Source organism: Bufo bufo, chromosome 4 (genome assembly GCF_905171765.1).
Source record: "Bufo bufo chromosome 4, aBufBuf1.1, whole genome shotgun sequence".
Lineage (NCBI taxonomy): Eukaryota > Metazoa > Chordata > Amphibia > Anura > Bufonidae > Bufo > Bufo bufo.
The window spans coordinates 635,111,831-635,130,891 of NC_053392.1; the positions used below are offsets into that span (position 1 = coordinate 635,111,831).

General features: G+C 51.6%; 3 protein-coding genes across 3 annotated transcripts; 2 read left to right on the forward strand and 1 right to left on the reverse strand.

Annotated features, from left to right (window-relative positions):
* Positions 1-7,584: 7,584 nt before the first annotated feature.
* On the reverse strand, positions 7,585-8,046 carry LOC120997583 (histone H2B 1.1). The gene has a single exon (XM_040427679.1). The coding sequence runs from the start codon at positions 8,044-8,046 to the stop codon at positions 7,666-7,668; it is 381 nt and encodes a 126-aa protein (XP_040283613.1). The 3' UTR covers positions 7,585-7,665.
* A 6,627-nt stretch (positions 8,047-14,673) lies between these two features.
* Positions 14,674-15,092, forward strand: LOC120997584 (histone H2A type 1-like). Its single transcript, XM_040427680.1, has one exon. It carries the CDS (start codon positions 14,674-14,676, stop codon positions 15,064-15,066), a length of 393 nt encoding a protein of 130 aa, XP_040283614.1. The 3' UTR covers positions 15,067-15,092.
* A 2,037-nt stretch (positions 15,093-17,129) lies between these two features.
* LOC120997585 (histone H2B 1.1) lies at positions 17,130-17,532 on the forward strand. The gene has a single exon (XM_040427681.1). The coding sequence runs from the start codon at positions 17,130-17,132 to the stop codon at positions 17,508-17,510; it is 381 nt and encodes a 126-aa protein (XP_040283615.1). The 3' UTR covers positions 17,511-17,532.
* Positions 17,533-19,061: the final 1,529 nt, after the last annotated feature.

A 19,061-nucleotide genomic window follows, 5' to 3' on the forward strand; every position in this document is an offset into this window, starting at 1 on the left:
TCCAAGTACGGTACGACCTCTAGCCCAAGAAGTCTTAAATGGGCGACCACAGGAGCCACTACCTTTGTGAAGGTGTGCGGAGCTGAGGATATGCCGAAGGGCAATACAGAAAACTGGTAGTGCTTCACTACCCCTTGCAAGGCCACAGCAACTCTGAGATATTTCCTGTGTGCTGGGCAGATGGGAACATGAAGGTAAGCATCCTTCAGGTCTATAGTTACCATCATGTCTCCTGGGTTCAGGATGTTTATTACAGAGCGAATGGTTTCCATCCGGAAACGCTTCTTCCTGATGAAACGATTTAGGTAACGTAAATCGATCATCATCCGCCAGTCTCCTGATGGTTTTGGTACCAGAAAGATGGGGGAATAAACCCCCTGCCGCCATTCGCGAGGAGGAACCTCCTCTAATGCTCCTTTCTGTATATACTGGAAAACCGAGTCTTCCAGGATTAATTGTCTGTCGGGTGCTAAAGTCCTTGTCAGGACGAACTTGTCCCGAGGAAGGGAAATTAAATCTATAGTGTACCCTGATGCTATCACCTGTAGCACCCAAGGGTCTGGAATTTTTTGCATCCAAAATTTTTTTGAATAGACTCAAACGTCCACCGACTGGGGGACTGAAAACTGGTCCTTCCTCTGGGACCCCGGGGGGTGGGGAAGAGGAATTGACGGGCTGTGGAGAGTCATAGATCAGCCCTGCGGTTCCCACGACCGCGACCCCTACCTCTCTTACTACCTTCAGAACGCCTCTGGGTTCTATCTCCCCCCTGAAATCTTCCTCCTCCTCCTCCTCTACCTCTTCCTCGACCCCGAAAGGACTGCTGGGGGAGGGATTTACCTTTTTTGTCCGCTAAGTTCTCCATGAGAGAATCTAATTCAGAACCGAACAGTCTCCCCGGCTCATAAGGAAGGGAGCAAAAGTTAAATTTGGACGTGTTGTCCGCCGCCCATGGTTTTAACCAGAGTGGGCGCCTACTGGCTGAGGAAAGCGCCATAGACTTGGCCGCTAATTTTAATTGCTGTTGGGAGGAATCTGATAGGAAATCAATGCCCAGTAAGAGAGTCTTGAATTGGTCCAGGATGTCGTCCCGGGCAACCCCAGAATCCAAGTCTGATTGGATCCTGAGAGTGCGTGCACGGACAAACTCTGATACCTCAGAGCCCGCTATAGCAACCGAGGCAGAGGCGGAGGCAGCCGAGTAGTTGCGTCTAAGCGTGCACTCTGCTCGTCTGTCTAGGGGATCCTTTAGGTTGCTGGTGTCATCTGAGGGGACTAGAGTCCTTTTAGAGAGCTTTGATATGGCCATATCCACCTTTGGAGTTGGAACCCAGACTAAGGAATCCGCATCCTGTAGAGGGAACATTAGTTTAAATCTTTTTTTTAATACTGGCCCCTTCTCCGGGTGTTTCCACTCGGTCGCCATTAATTTCTTTAAAGACTCGTCCACTTTAAAGGCCCTTGGCCCCCTAGAGGTGGACTGTGGAGCTTCCCCTTGCTCAACAGCATGGTCCCTCGACCTGATGGAGCGTAACAGTCTTTGAGTTTTTTTGGCCGGAAAAAGGAAGGCCGAACTCTCCTCCTCAGAGGAAGAATTATTCTCAATGGAGACGACGTCTTCAGACATGGGTACAGGACCCGGAGAAGCCTGTCTGGGCCTCTTGTTAGAGACTGCTCCCTTGATCTCGGCAATGGACGTATCCATGAACTGTTTCATCCATGAGAACATATCCACCACGGTTGGTTCTGGGTCCGCTGGTCTGGGACGGCAGCCTGGGCATCGATGGAATTCGTATGAATCCGGCAATGGGGTGCTGCAGCTGGAGCAGACGAGATGCTTCTGCTTGTGAGTGGATTTGCCTAAGACACAGACAACAGAATAAGAATTTGGACCCAAAATGGTACAAAAAGGGAGAGCAGTACCTTACCGTGAGGTGGCGATGCCATCTTAGAAGAAAGAAGGTGACTTCAAGGAAAACTTCCTGAGCGCAGGAGAAGCCAAACAGCAGAAGTCAGTTGAGCTCAGAAAACTGAGAGCAACATTGACCTGCCTCACACGGGTGCCTTAAATAGCGCAAGGGGGAGGAGTCTATAGCCACTCCCCCACCCAGGGGGTGGATTCCCGGTTAAAAGGTACAATTTTAATAAATATAAGATAACCTTCCTAATTCCCCCGTTAGGTGCCCCAGCAAAACTGAGGCACGAACTTAAGGTGTATTTTGAACAGGGGAAGCGCTGAACACAGCGCTGGAGGTCGGAGCCGCGGACCGGAAGTGACGACAATGACGCACTTCCGGTACTCGCGAGACGCCGGAGGAACGAAGCGACCGCTTCAGCGGCACACGAGGTGAAAGGCAGGAAGCCAAACCGCCGCCATCTCCCCCCTGCATCTGATATGACTGTAACACAGATGGGCTCCGAAGTGATCCACCGCAGGCACGCTCCCACAGAGGTAGGAGAGGGCAGGTTCAGGATACCTAGAAAAAACAAAAAGGCAGAATTAAAGACTATAATAACCATAAAATAACTCTATGGCTAACAATGGGAGACTCCAGAAAGGAGTCTAGTCTGCCCTGGAGTCCACAGGACAATAAAAAAGCAACCCCGTCCAGTTAGGGGCCGGGTTATATGGGGTAGGGGCTTAATTAATTACTAATTAGGATACTTAGGCAGAAAGTTCCGCCTGTCCTTTCCAGCTTCACAGGGGCAAATACCCCACTTGTGCTGCTGGTTAGGACGAAAGGGAACCATGCTTTCACATAGGTCGTACTCCCACTGAAGCAATCCCTCCGAAGATCCCCATGTCTAACTCTTGTTATGGTTGTGTTACTGTCTATATGCACTATTTTCCCCACGCACTCCGGTTTACACTGATCATGTTACATATCTATTGCCTTCATGTGTAACTATTGTTTGTATGATTTCACATGATATCACTCAATGTATGGCTATCTTTAACTACTTGATAAAACAATAAAAATTGTTAATTAAAAAAAAAAGTACCCAGCTTCATGTCCAACTAAGCTAGGCGGCGCAGGACAACACTGTCCAAGTCAGACCAGTGCCAACAGTTGGTCGGTTGGCTTGCTGAAGATAATGCTTCCAGTCGTTAAGCATCACCCTCTCTTCCACCAAGTCCAGTCTCTGTAGCCAAGAGTCTGGTCAGCCAACTCCTCGCTCAGATCATCCTTCCTCCCACCATGGAGAGGCCGGCCAAACCAGTGACCCCACACTCCGATATTCCCAGGAGCTCTTTTCTGCTCCACTATTAGAGTGGACTACTATGTGGGGGCAAATTACTAGATGGGGGCAGTGTGGGGGAAACTATTGTGTGGGGGCAGTGTGGGGGTAATTGCTATGTGGGGGCAAATTACTAGATGGGGGCGTGTGGGGGAAACTATTGTGTGGGGGCAGTGTGGGGGTAATTGCTATGTGGGGGCAAATTACTAGATGGGGGCGTGTGGGGGAAACTATTGTGTGGGGGCAGTGTGGGGGTAATTGCTATGTGGGGGCAAATTACTAGATGGGGGCGTGAGGGGGAAACTATTGTGTGGGGGCAAGCTACTATATGGGGGCAGTTTGGGGGAAATTACTGTGTGGGGGCAAATTACTATGGGGGGATTACTATGTGGGGGCAGTGTGGGGGAAATTACTATATGGGGGTGTTGCTATTGGGGAGGCACTGTAGGGGCAATTCTATTATTTCTGGGGACACTATACAGGGATTATTGCCTGGAGCACAATAGAGGGTGGTATTATTACTGGGGGTCTCTAGGGGACATTATAGCTGCTGTGGACACTATAGGAACATTTGGGGTAATGTATCAGACTGGTGTAACGCAGAACTGGCTTAGTCGCCCATAGCAGCCAATCAGATTCCACCTTTCATATTTGACAGCTCTTTTGGAAATAGTGTTCTACTTTACACCAGTTTGATAAATTACCCCAATTATGTCTATTAGGGTCACTATTTTTTCAGCAGTATAGTACCTGGGGCATTGGGGGGCACAACGGGCACAGTATTGGGGGTGGCAGCAGGATGACACTGTGGGGACACCAGGATGTGGAGGTTGATGGAAAAATTGAGAAATCTAACGTGTCTGTGTTACAAACTGTAGAGACGAGATGCGGCTGAAAATTTGCCATGGTGGTCTGGGTCAAATGAAGGAGAAGAGGAAAGAGAAGGTCTACATGACAGGAGATGTCCCTGGATGTAAGAGGTATGTGGTGCTGTATTCTCCTCCATGTCTTTATATATTTTAAATTTGGTGACCAAATTTTTCAGTTTAGGACCCAATTTGGGGTATTTATTTTAGTCTGAAGATGTCATATGGCCTAAGAAGAGACTGTGGAGCCCATGAAGCACCGCAGCCTCTTCATACAAAAAAAAAAATAAAATGGAGGGGGGAAGGGGCCAAGTTGGGTAGACGGCCCCGGGCCTATCATGCACTTAATACGCCCCTGCTTCACACAATGTGCTGACGAGAAGACACGAGTGGTTTGCACGCTGTGCAATCAGAGCCTGAAGCGAAGCATAAACGTTCTCCACCTGATCACAACCTGCATGACCAGGCATCTAAGTGCAAAGCACGAGCTGCAGTGGAGAAGACACCTCAAAAACCAAGAAAGGTCTCTGACTCCTCCTGCTTCCTCTTCTGCTGCAGTCGTGGCCTCTTCATCCACCTCTGGAGTGACAGTGCCACCTGCCACCCCGCAGAGGATCTGCAGGCAACACCACCACCTGGGTCACCAAGCATCTCCACAATGTCCCACGGAAGCGTTCAGCTCTCCATCTCCCAAACGCTGGAGAGGAAGAGGAAGTACCCCCCTACCCACCCGCCATCCCTGGCCCTGAATGCCAGCATTTCTAAATTACTGGCCTTTGAAATGCTGTCATTCCGTCTGGTGGAGACGGAGAGTTTTAAAGGCCTTATGGCGGTGGCTGTCCCACAGTACGTGGTGCCCAGCCGCCACTACTTTTCCAGGAGAGCCATCCCTTCCCTGCACAACCAAGTGGGGGACAAAATCAGGTGTGCACTGCGCAACGCCATCTGTGGCAAGGTGCACCTGACTACGGATACGTGGACCAGTAAGCACGGTCAGGGCCGCTATATCTCCATAACAGCACACTGGGTAAATGCAGTGGCGGCTGGGCCTGAGGTGGATAGCAGTTTGGCGCATGTCCTTCCACCCCCGAGGATTGCAGGGCGCTTCAGTTTGCCTCCTGTTGCTTCCTCCTCCTACTCCGCTTCCTCATCCTCTACCGCCTCCTCATCCGGTCAGCGTAACCCCTTCACCACCAACTTCAGCACAGCCAGGGGGAAACGACAGCAGGCAGTGTTATAACTTATCTGTTTGGGGGACAAACCCCACACCGCGCAGGAGCTGTGGACGGGCCTTGAACAACAGACCGATGAGTGGTTGCTGCCGGTGAGCCTCAACCCGGCCTGGTGGTGTGCGATTATGGGCGAAATCTCGTAGCAGCTCTGGGACTAGCCGGTTTGACGCACATCCCTTGCCTGGCGCATGCGCTGAATTTGGTGGTGCAGAGATTCCTTAAACATTACCCCGACATGTCAGAGCAGCTGCATAAAGTGCGGGCCGTCTGTGCGCGCTTCCGGCGTTCTCACCCTTCTGCTGCTCGTCTGTCAGCGCTGCAGCGTAACTTCGGCCTTCCCGCTCACCGCCTCATATGCGACGTGCCCACCAGGTGGAACTCCACCTTGCACATGCTGGACAGACTGTGCGAGCAGCAGCAGGCCATAGTGGAGTTTCAGCTGCAGCACGCACGGGTGAGTCGCACTGCGGAACAGCACCACTTCACCACCAATGACTGGGCCTCCATGCGAGACCTGTGTGCCCTGTTGCGCTGTTTCGAGTACTCCACCAACATGGCCAGTGGCGATGACGCCGTTCTCAGCGTTACTATCCCACTTCTATGTCTCCTTGAAAAAACACTTAGGGCGATGATGGAAGAGGATGTGGCCCAAGAGGAGGAGGAGGAGGAGGAAGAGGGGTCATTTCATAGAATTTCCAGCCAGACATTCCCAAGTGGCTCCGAGGGTGGGTTCCTGCACCCACAAACCCAAGGTACACAATTGTCCAGCCAGGGCACAGTTCTGGAGGATGAGGAGGTGGAGATGGAGGATGAGGAGGAGGAACCATGTTCACAGCAGGGTGGCACCCAGACCAGCTCATGGCCATCACTGGAGCGTGATCGGAAGATGCGCGAGTACAAGCGCACGCTGGTAGACGCGCTGCTGGTGGCATTCATTGTCCCCATTGACTTCAATGGGGTTTGGGTTCGGGGTCAAGTTCGGGTCCCGAACTCGAACTTTTTTGTGAAGTTCGGCCGAACTCGAACATCCAGGTGTCCACTCAACTCTATTTGTCACTAAACATTTTGGAAGGAAAGGCGAGTTCTCTCAGGGGTATCTGTGCCCCCCGCCGCACCGAGCACCCGCTCTGGCCGGGCAGGAAAGCATGTCCATGGAAAACTCGCCCAGTTGGGGCCACACATCAAGTTTGCATGCCCAGAAGTCCAGGAGATCTTGGATCATGGGTTACAGGGTGCAGTCCAAGTATGTCACCGCCTGCTGGTTCAGGTTCTGCTGGATGTCCTGCTGCTGGAGCTGGGTGGTTTCTTCAGAGGGCGGCTGAAGAAAGCTGCTCATTATAGACGGAAGTTGATGCATGTGATGCTGGTGATGCTTCTATCCCCCCCCACACACAACAGCCCCCCCAGTAAGACCTTAATGAGGACCGCCTGGTAATATGGAGGCTGTACTATAGTGTGAAGGCTGAAATCTGTAGGCTGTAATATAATGTGGAGGCTGTAATATCATGTGGAGACTGGTAATATGGAGGCTGTAATTTAAAGTGGAGGCTGAAATATAATATGGAGGCTATAATGTAATGTGAAGGCTATAATATAATATGGAGGCTGTAATATAATGTGGAGACTGTAATATAATATGGAGGCTGTAATATCATGTGGAGACTGGTAATGTGGAGCCTGGTAATATGGAGGCTGTAATATAATGTGGAGCCTGGTAATATGGAGGCTGTAATAGAATGTGGAGCCTAGTAATATGGAGGCTGTAATATAATGTGGAAGCTGTAATATAATATGGAGGTTGTAATTTAATGTGGAGGCTGTAATATAACGTGGATCCTGGTAATATGGAGGCTGTAATATAATGTGGAGCCTGGTAATATGGAGGCTGTAATATAATGTGGAAGCTGTAATATAATATGGAGGCTATAATGTAAAGTAGAGGCTGTAATATAAAGTGAAGGCTATAAAATAATATGAAGGCTATAATGTAATGTGAAGGCTTTAATATATTGTGGGGCCTGGTAATATGAACTCTGTAATATAATATAGAGGCTGTAATGTAATATGAAGGCTGTAATATAATGTGGAGGCCGCACAGCCTCTCTCCAGGGAGCGCCACACTGAGGAGGATGATGGGAGTAGTGATCGGGCATGGAGGAGGAGGATGAGGGGAGCTTGTAGTGTAACTTCCGATAGCGTTACCGCATCTCATCTAGCTGACAGGGAGGAAAACCGCAGCCACTGTGAGAACGGGGAGACCCGGGAGCAGCTCCGCTGGAGACAGGGTGGGGGCTCTGAGAAGAGCCTTTGGGTCCGGAGAGCGGCGCTCACTTGGCGCTGGTGTACTTGGTGACGGCCTTGGTGCCCTCGGAGACGGCGTGCTTGGCCAGCTCTCCGGGCAGCAGCAGGCGCACGGCGGTCTGGATCTCCCGGGAGGTGATGGTGGAGCGCTTGTTGTAGTGAGCCAGGCGGGAGGCTTCCCCTGCGATGCGCTCGAAGATGTCGTTGACGAAGGAGTTCATGATGCCCATGGCCTTGGAGGAGATGCCGGTGTCGGGGTGGACCTGCTTCAGCACCTTGTAGACGTAGATGGCATAGCTCTCCTTCCTGCTCTTCCTCCGCTTCTTGCCGTCCTTCTTCTGAACCTTGGTGACGGCTTTCTTGGAGCCCTTCTTGGGCGCTGGGGCGGACTTGGCTGGCTCGGGCATGCTGACTGAAGACAAAATCTCGTCTGTTCTCCTCCTGCCACCGCGGCGGTATTTATACACGGGCCATGCAAATGAGCTGCTGCTGACTGCGCGCCGATCTACTGGAGGAGAGGGTCACGTGGTGTCTCCACGTCTCCCAATTGGCAGCCTCACATCCATCCAGCTGAGCCGGGGGCGGAGCAAATAGAGGGGCGGGGCTCACATACATCCATTCAGCAGAGCCGGGGGCGGAGCAACAGGAGAGGCGTGGCTCACATCCATCCATTCAGCAGAGCCGGGGGACGGAGCAGCAAGAAGGGAGGGGCTCACATCCATTCATAGAGCTGAGTCGGAGGGCGGAGCAGCAAGAAGGACTGGGCTCATAGCCATCCATTCTGCTAAACCGGGGGGCGGAGCAAAACTCACATCCATCCATTCAGATGAGCCGGGGGGAGGAGCAGCAGGAGGGGCAGTGCTCGCATCTAATCATTCAGCTGAGCCGGGGGGCGGGGCTAACATCTCTCTTCAGTCTATCAGGGCCTCGCTGCTCGGCTGATAACCGCCCCTCACTGCGCCCCGCCCCCTGCTGGTAGTGATGCCGCCGCTGAGTGTACTGTGCGTGCAGGGGGGTCGTGCGCTCTATCCCTGGACACCAGCGCAGCGATGGAGCCGCTCTTCTCCGCACAGTGACTACGGGACTGTTCTCCGGTAGGACGGTCGTAGGGAGCGGGAGAAGGCGGCCACTGACGGGTTAATACTAGTACGTTACAGTGATTGGCTGATCTCTGGATTTTGAAAATCCCGCTCAGCGGCCGTGGAGGAGCAGTCCATTACACACAGGGGACGAACCCTCTACAGCAGCAATGTCTGCCCGTACTCGCAGCAGGTCAGGAGCGGCAAGTGCCCCTGTGTGACGGCCGGACCACCAGAGCCCCTGTGTGTAATGGACTGCTCCTCCACGGCCGCTGAATTCTGACCGGACTGTAATTGAGCGGGAATTTCAAAAGCCAGAGATCAGCCAATCACTGTAAAGCACTTGTCCTATAGCTCCGCCCCCTTCTCTCTGCGCTGGTGTCCGGGGATAGAGCGCACGGCGGGGCTCACATCCATCCATCAGCAGATCACTACTGCCCACTGTCTGATCACTACTCCCCCCCCATCCTTCTCTTTGGCCGATCACTACTCCCCTCATCCTCCCGACTATACGATCACTACTCCCCCATCCTCCCGATCCGTGGTCTATAATGAGGCAATAATCCGCCTCGGACATGAGGCTTCCATGTATTCACACAATGCGGCAGCTCCGTCCTAGAGAAGGTGGGGGCTCTGAGAAGAAAGGGGGCGGAGACAGCAGGAGGGGCGGGGCTCACATCCATTCATTCACTGAGCCGGGGGGCGGAGCAGCAGGACGCACATCCATCCATTCAGATGGGGCGGGGCTCACATCATCCATTCAGCTGAGCCAGGGGCGGAGCTTCTCCACGGCCGCTGAATTCTTACATCACATCCTAAACATTACAGCCTCCATACTAACAGCCTCTACATTATCAACCTCAACAACATATTACAGCCTCTACATTTTTACAGCCTAAATATTACCAGCCTCCATGTTATATTACAGCCTCCGTATTAACGGCCTCTACATTACAGTCTCCATGTTAACCACCTCAGCCCCCAGTGCTTAAACACCCTGAAAGACCAGGCCACTTTTTACACTTCTGACCTACACTACTTTCACCGTTTATTGCTCGGTCATGCAACTTACCACCCAAATGAATTTTACCTCCTTTTCTTCTCACTAATAGAGCTTTCATTTGGTGGTATTTCATTGCTGCTGACATTTTTACTTTTTTTGTTATTAATCAAAATTTAACGATTTTTTTGCAAAAAAATGACATTTTTCACTTTCAGTTGTAAAATTTTGCAAAAAAAACAAGATCCATATATAAATTTTGCTCTAAATTTATTGTTCTACATGTCTTTGATAAAAAAAAATGTTTGGGTAAAAAAAAAAATGGTTTGGGTAAAAGTTATAGCGTTTACAAACTATGGTACAAAAATGTGAATTTCCGCTTTTTGAAGCAGCTCTGACTTTCTGAGCACCTGTCATGTTTCCTGAGGTTCTACAATGGCCAGACAGTACAAACACCCCACAAATGACCTTATTTCGGAAAGTACACACCCTAAGGTATTCGCTGATGGGCATAGTGAGTTCATAGAACTTTTTATTTTTTGTCACAAGTTAGCGGAAAATGATGATTTTTTTTTTTTTTCTTACAAAGTCTCATATTCCACTAACTTGTGACAAAAAATAAAAAATTCTATGAACTCACTATGCCCATCAGCGAATACCTTGGGGTCTCTTCTTTCCAAAATGGGGTCACTTGTGGGGTAGTTATACTGCCCTGGCATTCTAGGGGCCCAAATGTGTGGTAAGGAGTTTGAAATCAAATTCTGTAAAAAATGACCTGTGAAATCCGAAAGGTGCTCTTTGGAATATGGGCCCCTTTGCCCACCTAGGCTGCAAAAAAGTGTCACACATCTGGTATCTCCGTATTCAGGAGAAGTTGGGGAATGTGTTTTGGGGTGTCTTTTTACATATACCCATGCTGGGTGAGATAAATATCTTGGTCAAATGCCAACTTTGTATAAAAAAATGGGAAAAGTTGTCTTTTGCCAAGATATTTCTCTCACCCAGCATTGGTATATGTAAAATGACACCCCAAAACACATTCCCCAACTTCTCCTGAATACGGAGATACCACATGTGTGACACTTTTTTGCAGCCTAGGTGGGCAAAGGGGCCCATATTCCAAAGAGCACCTTTCGGATTTCACCGGTCATTTTTTACAGAATTTGATTTCAAACTCCTTACCACACATTGGGGCCCCTAGAATGCCAGGGCAGTATAACTACCCCACAAGTGACCCCATTTTGGAAAGAAGACACCCCAGGGTATTTCGTGATGGGCATAGTGAGTTCATGGAAGTTTTTATTTTTTGTCACAAGTTAGTGGAATATGAGACTTTGTAAGGGAAAAAAAATAAATAAAAATCATCATTTTCCGCTAACTTGTGACAAAAAATATAAAATTCTAGGAACTCGCCATGCCCCTCACGGAATACCTTGGGGTGTCTTCTTTCCAAAATGGGGTCACTTGTGGGGTAGTTATACTGCCCTGGCATTTTCCAGGGGCCCTAATGTGTGGTAAGTAGGTAAATGACCTGTGAAATCCTAAAGGTGCTCTTTGGAATGTGGGCCCCTTTGCCCACCTAGGCTGCAAAAAAGTGTCACACATGTGGTATCGCCGTATTCAGGAGAAGTTGGGCAATGTGTTTTGGGGGGTCTTTTTACATATACCCATGCTGGGTGAAAGAAATATCTCGGCAAAAGACAACTTTTCCCATTTTTTTATACAAAGTTGGCATTTGACCAAGATATTTATCTCACCCAGCATGGGTATATGTAAAATGACACCCCAAAACACATTTCCCAACTTCTCCTGAGTACGGCGATACCACATGTGTGACACTTTTTTGCAGCCTAGATGCGCAAAGGGGCCCACATTCATTTTATGAGGGCATTTTTAGACATTTGGATCCCAGACTTCTTCTCACGCTTTAGGGCCCCTAGAATGCCAGGGCAGTATAAATACCCCACATGTGACCCCATTTTGGAAAGAAGACACCCCAAGGTATTCAATGAGGGGCATGGCGAGTTCATAGAAATTTTTTAGTTAGCAGAAATTGATATATTTTTTTTTTTTCTCACAAAGTCTCCCTTTCCGCTAACTTGGGACAAAAATTTCAATCTTTCATGGACTTAATATGCCCCTCACGGAATACCTTGGGGTGTCTTCTTTCCGAAATGGGGTCACATGTGGGGTATTTATACTGCCCTGGCATTCTAGGGGCCCTAAAGCGTGAGAAGAAGTCTGGAATATAAATGTCTAAAAATTTTTACGCATTTGGATTCCGTGAGGGGTATGGTGAGTTCATGTGAGATTTAATTTTTGACACAAGTTAGTGGAATATGAGACTTTGTAAGAAAAAAAATAATAATTTCCGCTAACTTGGGCCAAAAAAATGTCTGAATGGAGCCTTACAGGGGGGTGATCAATGACAGGGGGGTGATCAATGACAGGGGGGTGATCAGAGAGTCAATATGGGGTGATTACCCCCCTGTCATTGATCATCCCCCTGTAAGGCTCCATTCAGATGTCCGTATGTGTTTTGCGGATCCGATCCATGTATCCGTGGATCCGTAAAAATCATACGGACATCTGAATGCAGCCTGACAGGGGGGGTGATCAATGACAGGGGGGGTGATCAGGGAGTCTATATGGGGTGATCACCCCCCCTGGAAGGCTCCAGGGAGATGCCTGTATGTGTTTTGCGGATCCGATCCATCTATCAGTGGATCCGTAAAAATCATGCGGACATCTGAATAGAGCTTTACAGGGGGGTAATCAATGACAGGGGTGTAATCAATGACAGGGGGGTGATCAGGGAGTCTATATGGGGTGATCAGCACAGTCATTGATCACGCCCCTGTAAGGCTCCATTCAGACGTCCGTATGCGTTTTGCGGATCCGATCCATCTATCAGTGGATCCGTAAAAATCATGTGGACATCTGAATGGAGCTTTACAGGGGGTTATCAATGACAGGGGTGTAATCAATGACAGGGGGGTGATCAGTGAGTCTATATGGGGTGATCACCACAGTCATTGATCACGCCCCTGTAAGGCTTTATTCAGACGTCCGTATGCGTTTTGCGGATCCGATCCATCTATCAGTGGATCCGTAAAAATCATGCGGACATCTGAATGGAGCTTTACAGGGGGTTGATCAATGACAGGTGGGTGATCAGGGAGTCTATATGGGGTGATCAGGGGTGATCAAGGGTGATCAAGGGGTTAATAAGTGACAGGGGGGTGTAGTGTAGTGTAGTGGTGCTTGGTGCTACTTTACTGAGCTACCTGTGTCCTCTGGTGGTCGATCCAAACAAAGGGGACCACCAGAGGACCAGGTAGCAGGTATATTAGACGCTGTTATCAAAACAGCGTCTAATATACCTGTTAGGGGTTAAAAAAAACACATCTCCAGCCTGCCAGCGAACGATCGCCGCTGGCAGGCTGGAGATCAACTCTCTTACCTTCCGTTCCTGTGAGCGCGCGCGCCTGTGTGCGCGCGTTCACAGGAAATCTCGCGTCTCGCGAGAGGACGCGCCGGCGCGTCCACCCAGAAGAGCAGGGCCGCCGCAAAGACGCAATCCTGCGTACGGCGGTCCTGAGGAGGTTAAATTACCGGCCTCCACAATATATTACAGACTCCATATTACTGGCCTCTACATTACATCAGGGCCTAAACATTACATTACAGCCTCCATATTACACCACAGCCTCCATATTATATGACAGCCTCCATACTACCAGCCTCCACATTACAGCCTCCATACTACCAGCCTCCACATTACATTATATTACAGCCTCCATATTACTAGCCTCTACATTACAGCCTCCAAACTACCGGCCTCCACATTACATTATATTACAGCCTCCATACTACCAGCCTCCACATTACATCACAGCCATATTACCAGCCTCTGCATTACATTACCAGCCTCCACATTATATTGCAGACTCCATATTACCGTCCTCTACATTACAGCCTAAACATTATGTTACAACCTACATATATTCAGTCTCCAGATTACATTACAGCCTCCATATAACTAGCCTCTACATTACAGCCTCCATATTATATTACAGCCTCCATATTAGCGGCCTCTACATTACATCACAGCTTAAACATTGTTACAGCCTCCATATTAATTGACAGCCTCCGTATTACCATCCTCTACATTACAGCCTCCCTACTACCAGCCTCCATTTTGTATTATCAACCTCAACATTATATAACAGCCTTCAAATTTACAGCCTCCACATTACATAATAGCCTCAATATTACATTGCAGCCTCCATATTATATTACCACCACTCCCCTCATTAATAGCAGATCACTACTGCCCTCATTCTCCTCACTGGCTGACCACTACTCCCCTCATCATCCTCAGTACCATATAACTACTCCCCTCATCCTCCTCAATAGCATATAACTACTTCCCTCATCCTTAGTGCCCGATCACTACTCCCCTAATCATCCTCAATACCATATAACTACTCCCCTCATCCTCCTCTCTTGCAGATCACTGCTCCCCTTATACACTTCAGCTGAGCTCTGCTCCCGCTATGAATGGCTGCGGATCAGCGAGCTGTGCGGCTGCTCAGTGCAGGGCGGGAGGACGAGGCTCCGCTCCTACGGGCACATAACGGCTGCGGGGTCCAGAGCTCTGCTCCTATTGGCTGGGAGAGCTCAGGATCTCGTCGCTCATTTGAATTTCCCGCCTATAGTCCCCAACTGCAAATGAGCTGCAGATCTACAGGAGGAGACGGTCATGTGACCTGTACTCGCGTCATAAGCCACGCCCAGCGCCGCTCATTGGCTTCTCCACGAGTCTTGTCTCCGTTGGCGGCTTCTAATCCACCCAATGAGCGGCGCTGGGGGCGGAGCAGCAGCCTATAAAGGCGGCAGGAGGCGGCTCCTCCGGATCACACACATCAGAGTCTTCCTTGCTGTAGAGAACGATGTCTGGACGCGGCAAACAAGGAGGCAAAGTCCGGGCTAAGGCCAAGACCCGCTCCTCCCGGGCAGGGCTCCAGTTCCCGGTCGGCCGAGTGCACAGGCTCCTCCGCAAGGGCAACTACGCCCAGAGGGTGGGCGCCGGCGCTCCCGTCTACTTGGCCGCTGTGCTCGAGTATCTCACCGCCGAGATCCTGGAGCTGGCCGGCAATGCCGCCCGCGACAACAAGAAGACCCGCATCATCCCCCGCCACCTGCAGCTGGCCGTGCGCAACGACGAGGAGCTCAACAAGCTGCTGGGCGGCGTCACCATCGCCCAGGGAGGCGTCCTGCCCAACATCCAGGCCGTGCTGCTGCCCAAGAAGACCGAGAGCACCAAGTCGGCCAAGAGCAAGTGAGCCCGGAACCAAAGGCTCTTCTAAGAGCCCCCCACATGGTCTGTACGACTGAGCTGGCGATGCCGCTGATCTCCGCTGTGGAGGAGGCGTCACACAGGGGCACTTACCGCTCCTGACCTGCTGCGAATACGGGCAGACATTGCTGCTGTGGAGGGTTCGTCCCTGTGTGTAATGGACTGCTCCTCCACGGCCGCTGGATTCTGACCGGACTGTAATTGGGCGGGAATTTCAAAAGCCAGAGATCAGCCAATCACTGCAAAGCACTTGTCCTATAGCTCCGCCCCTTCTCCTGCTCTGCGCTGATTGCCCAACTGCTCTCTGGCCGATCATTACTCCCCCCATCCTCCTCACTGTCTGATCACTACTCCCCCCATCCTCCTCACTGTCTGATCACTACTCCCCCCATCCTCCTCACTGTCTGATCACTACTCCCCCCATCCTCCTCACTGTCTGATCACTACTCCCCCCATCCTCCTCACTGTCTGATCACTACTCCCCCCATCCTCCTCACTGTCTGATCACTACTCCCCCATCCTCCTCAGTGTCTGATCACTACTCCCCCCATCCTCCTCACTGTCTGATCACTACTCCCCCCATCCTCCTCACTGTCTGATCACTACTCCCCCCATCCTCCTCACTGTCTGATCACTACTCCCCCCATCCTCCTCACTGTCTGATCACTACTCCCCCCATCCTCCTCACTGTCTGATCACTACTCCCCTCATCCTCCTCAGTGTCTGATCACTACTCCCCTCATCCTCCTCACTGTCTGATCACTACTCCCCCCATCCTCCTCACTGTCTGATCACTACTCCCCCATCCTCCTCACTGTCTGATCACTACTCCCCCATCCTCCTCAGTGTCTGATCACTACTCCCCCATCCTCCTCAGTGTCTGATCACTACTCCCCCCATCCTCCTCAGTACCATATAACTACTTCACTCATTCTCCTCATTGCCCAATTTCTCTCTGGCCGATCACTACTCCCCCCATCCTCCCGATCAGTGGTCTATAATGAGGGAATAATCCGCCTCGGACATGAGGCTTCCATGTATTCACACAATGCGGCAGCTCCGTCCTAGAGAAGGTGGGGGCTCTGAGAAGAAAGGGGGCGGAGACAGCAGGAGGGGCGGGGCTCACATCTATTCATTCATTCACTGAGCCAGGGGGCGGAACAGCAGGAGGGGCGGGGCTCACATCCATCCAGATGAGCCGGGGGCGGAGCTTGTCCACGGCTGCTGAATTCTTACCGGACGGTAATTGAGCGGGAATTTCAAAAGCCATGGTACTAGTTATATAGCCCCGCCCCCATAGCCTGCTCAGTATTAACCCGTCAGTGGCCGCCTTCTCCCGTATTCACTGTGCGGAGAAGAGCGGCTCCATCGCTGCGCTGGTGTCCAGGGATAGAGCGCACGACCCCCCTGCACGCACAGTACACTCAGCGGCGGCATCACTACCAGCAGGGGGCGGCGCGCAGTGAGGGGCGGTTATCAGCCGAGCAGCGAGGCCTGATAGACTGAAGAGAGCTGCTAGCCCCGCCCCCGGCTTATCTAAATGGGTGGATGTGAGCACCACCCCTCCTGCTCAGCTGAATGAATGTGAGCCCCTCCCTTCTTGCTGCTCCGCCCCCCGCCTCTGCTGAATAGATTGATGTTGTGAGCCCCGCCCCTCCCTTCTTGCTGCTCCGCCCCCCGGCTCTGCTGAATGGATGTATGTGAGCCCCGCCTTTCTTTTTGCCCCGCCCCCGGCTTAGCTGAATGGATGTATGTGAGCCACGCCTCTCCTGTTGCTCTGCTGAATGGATGGATGTGAGCCCCTCCTTCTTGCTGCTCCGTCCCCCGGCTCTGCTGAATGGATGGATGTGAGCCACGCCTCTCCTGTTGCTCCGCCCCCGGCTCTGCTGAATGGATGTGAGGCTGCCAATTGGGAGCAGTGGAGACACCACGTGACCCTCTCCTCCAGTAGATCGGCGCGCAGTCAGCAGCAGCTCATTTGCATGGCCCGTGTATAAATACCGCCGCGGTGGCAGGAGGAGAACAGACGAGATTTTGTCCTCAGTTAGAATGCCCGAGCCAGCCAAGTCCGCCCCAGCGCCCAAGAAGGGCTCCAAGAAAGCCGTCACCAAGGTTCAGAAGAAGGACGGCAAGAAGCGGAGGAAGAGCAGGAAGGAGAGCTATGCCATCTACGTCTACAAGGTGCTGAAGCAGGTCCACCCCGACACCGGCATCTCCTCCAAGGCCATGGGCATCATGAACTCCTTCGTCAACGACATCTTCGAGCGCATCGCAGGGGAAGCCTCCCGCCTGGCTCACTACAACAAGCGCTCCACCATCACCTCCCGGGAGATCCAGACCGCCGTGCGCCTGCTGCTGCCCGGAGAGCTGGCCAAGCACGCCGTCTCCGAGGGCACCAAGGCCGTCACCAAGTACACCAGCGCCAAGTGAGCGTCGCCCCCGCTCTCCGGACCCAAAGGCTCTTCTCAGAGCCCCCACCCTGTCTCCAGCGGAGCTGCTCCCGGGTCTCCCCGTTCTCACAGTGGCTGCGGTTTTCCTCCCTGTCAGCTAGATGAGATGCGGTAACGCTATCGGAAGTTACACTACAAGCTCCCCTCATCCTCCTCCTCCATGCCCGATCACTACTCCCATCATCCTCCTCAGTGTGGCGCTCCCTGGAGAGAGGCTGTGCGGCCGCTCAGTGCAGAAGGACGAGGCTCCTACGGGCACATAACGGCTGCGGGGTCCAGAGCTCTGCTATTGGCTGGGAGAGATCAGGATCTCGTCCCTCATTTGAATTTCCCGCCTATAGTTGAGCTTCTGATTTACGGGAGGAGCCGGTCATGTGACCTGTACCAGCGCCGCTCATTGGCGGGACGGATTAACCCCTCAGTCTCCGAGCACAGCTCGTCTCGTAGCTGCGGTGGAGAAAACCCGGGGCTCGGGATTTATACAGATTATTGGGGGGGTTTCTATAATGTAGACCTCCGGCTGTACTGAGCACAGGGCGCCGCTGATCTCCTGATGGGCGGGCGGTGTTAACCCCTCAGTGGCATTGTAGCTCCTCCCCGGGAAGATGTGGGCGGCTCTGAGAAGAGCCTTTGTGCTGTGAGGACGGAGGCGGCAGCATTAACCCCCGAAGCCGTAGAGAGTGCGGCCCTGGCGCTTGAGCGCGTAGACCACGTCCATGGCGGTGACGGTCTTCCTCTTGGCGTGCTCGGTGTAGGTGACGGCGTCCCGGATGACGTTCTCCAGGAAGACTTTCAGCACCCCGCGAGTCTCCTCATAGATGAGGCCGGAGATGCGCTTGACGCCTCCCCTGCGAGCTAGGCGGCGGATGGCAGGCTTGGTGATGCCCTGGATGTTATCACGGAGCACCTTCCTGTGCCGCTTGGCGCCGCCTTTCCCGAGCCCTTTCCCTCCTTTACCGCGACCAGACATCTTCTAGGTGTGAGGAGCAGAGAGCAGTGACTGCTCAGCCCAGAGCCCTCCTTTATATGGAGCATGGGCGGACCTGAAAGAGAACTGGGGGCGGGGCTGTTCCTGAACTCCAGGCCCCGCCCTCCAGCTCTGATTGGCTGAGCTCAGAAGTGCTGGTGGTTTTCATTTTCCAGCCTCCATGTTACCAGCCTGTAAATTACATCATATCCTTCACATTAAAATAAAGTCTCTATATTATATTATCAACCTCAACATTATATTACAGCCTCCATACTACCAGCCTCCACATTCTATTACAGCCTCTGCATTACATTATAGCCTCCACCTTATATTACTGCCTCCACATTACATCTATGTTTCTATTACAGCCTCCATATTGCATTATCTTCCTCCACATTATATTACAGCCTCCATATTACCAGCCTCTACATTACATTACAGCCTCCACATTACATTACCAGGCTCCACATAATATCACAGCCTCCACATTACATTACAGCCTACATATAATATTACAGCTTCCACATTATATTCAAGCCTCCACATTACATTACCGCCTCC

Bases quoted from the DNA above. Each gene is read 5' to 3' on its own strand.
- LOC120997583 (XM_040427679.1), bottom strand. From the start codon at position 8,046: ATGCCCGAGCCAGCCAAGTCCGCCCCAGCGCCCAAGAAGGGCTCCAAG.
- LOC120997584 (XM_040427680.1), top strand. From the start codon at position 14,674: ATGTCTGGACGCGGCAAACAAGGAGGCAAAGTCCGGGCTAAGGCCAAG.
- LOC120997585 (XM_040427681.1), top strand. From the start codon at position 17,130: ATGCCCGAGCCAGCCAAGTCCGCCCCAGCGCCCAAGAAGGGCTCCAAG.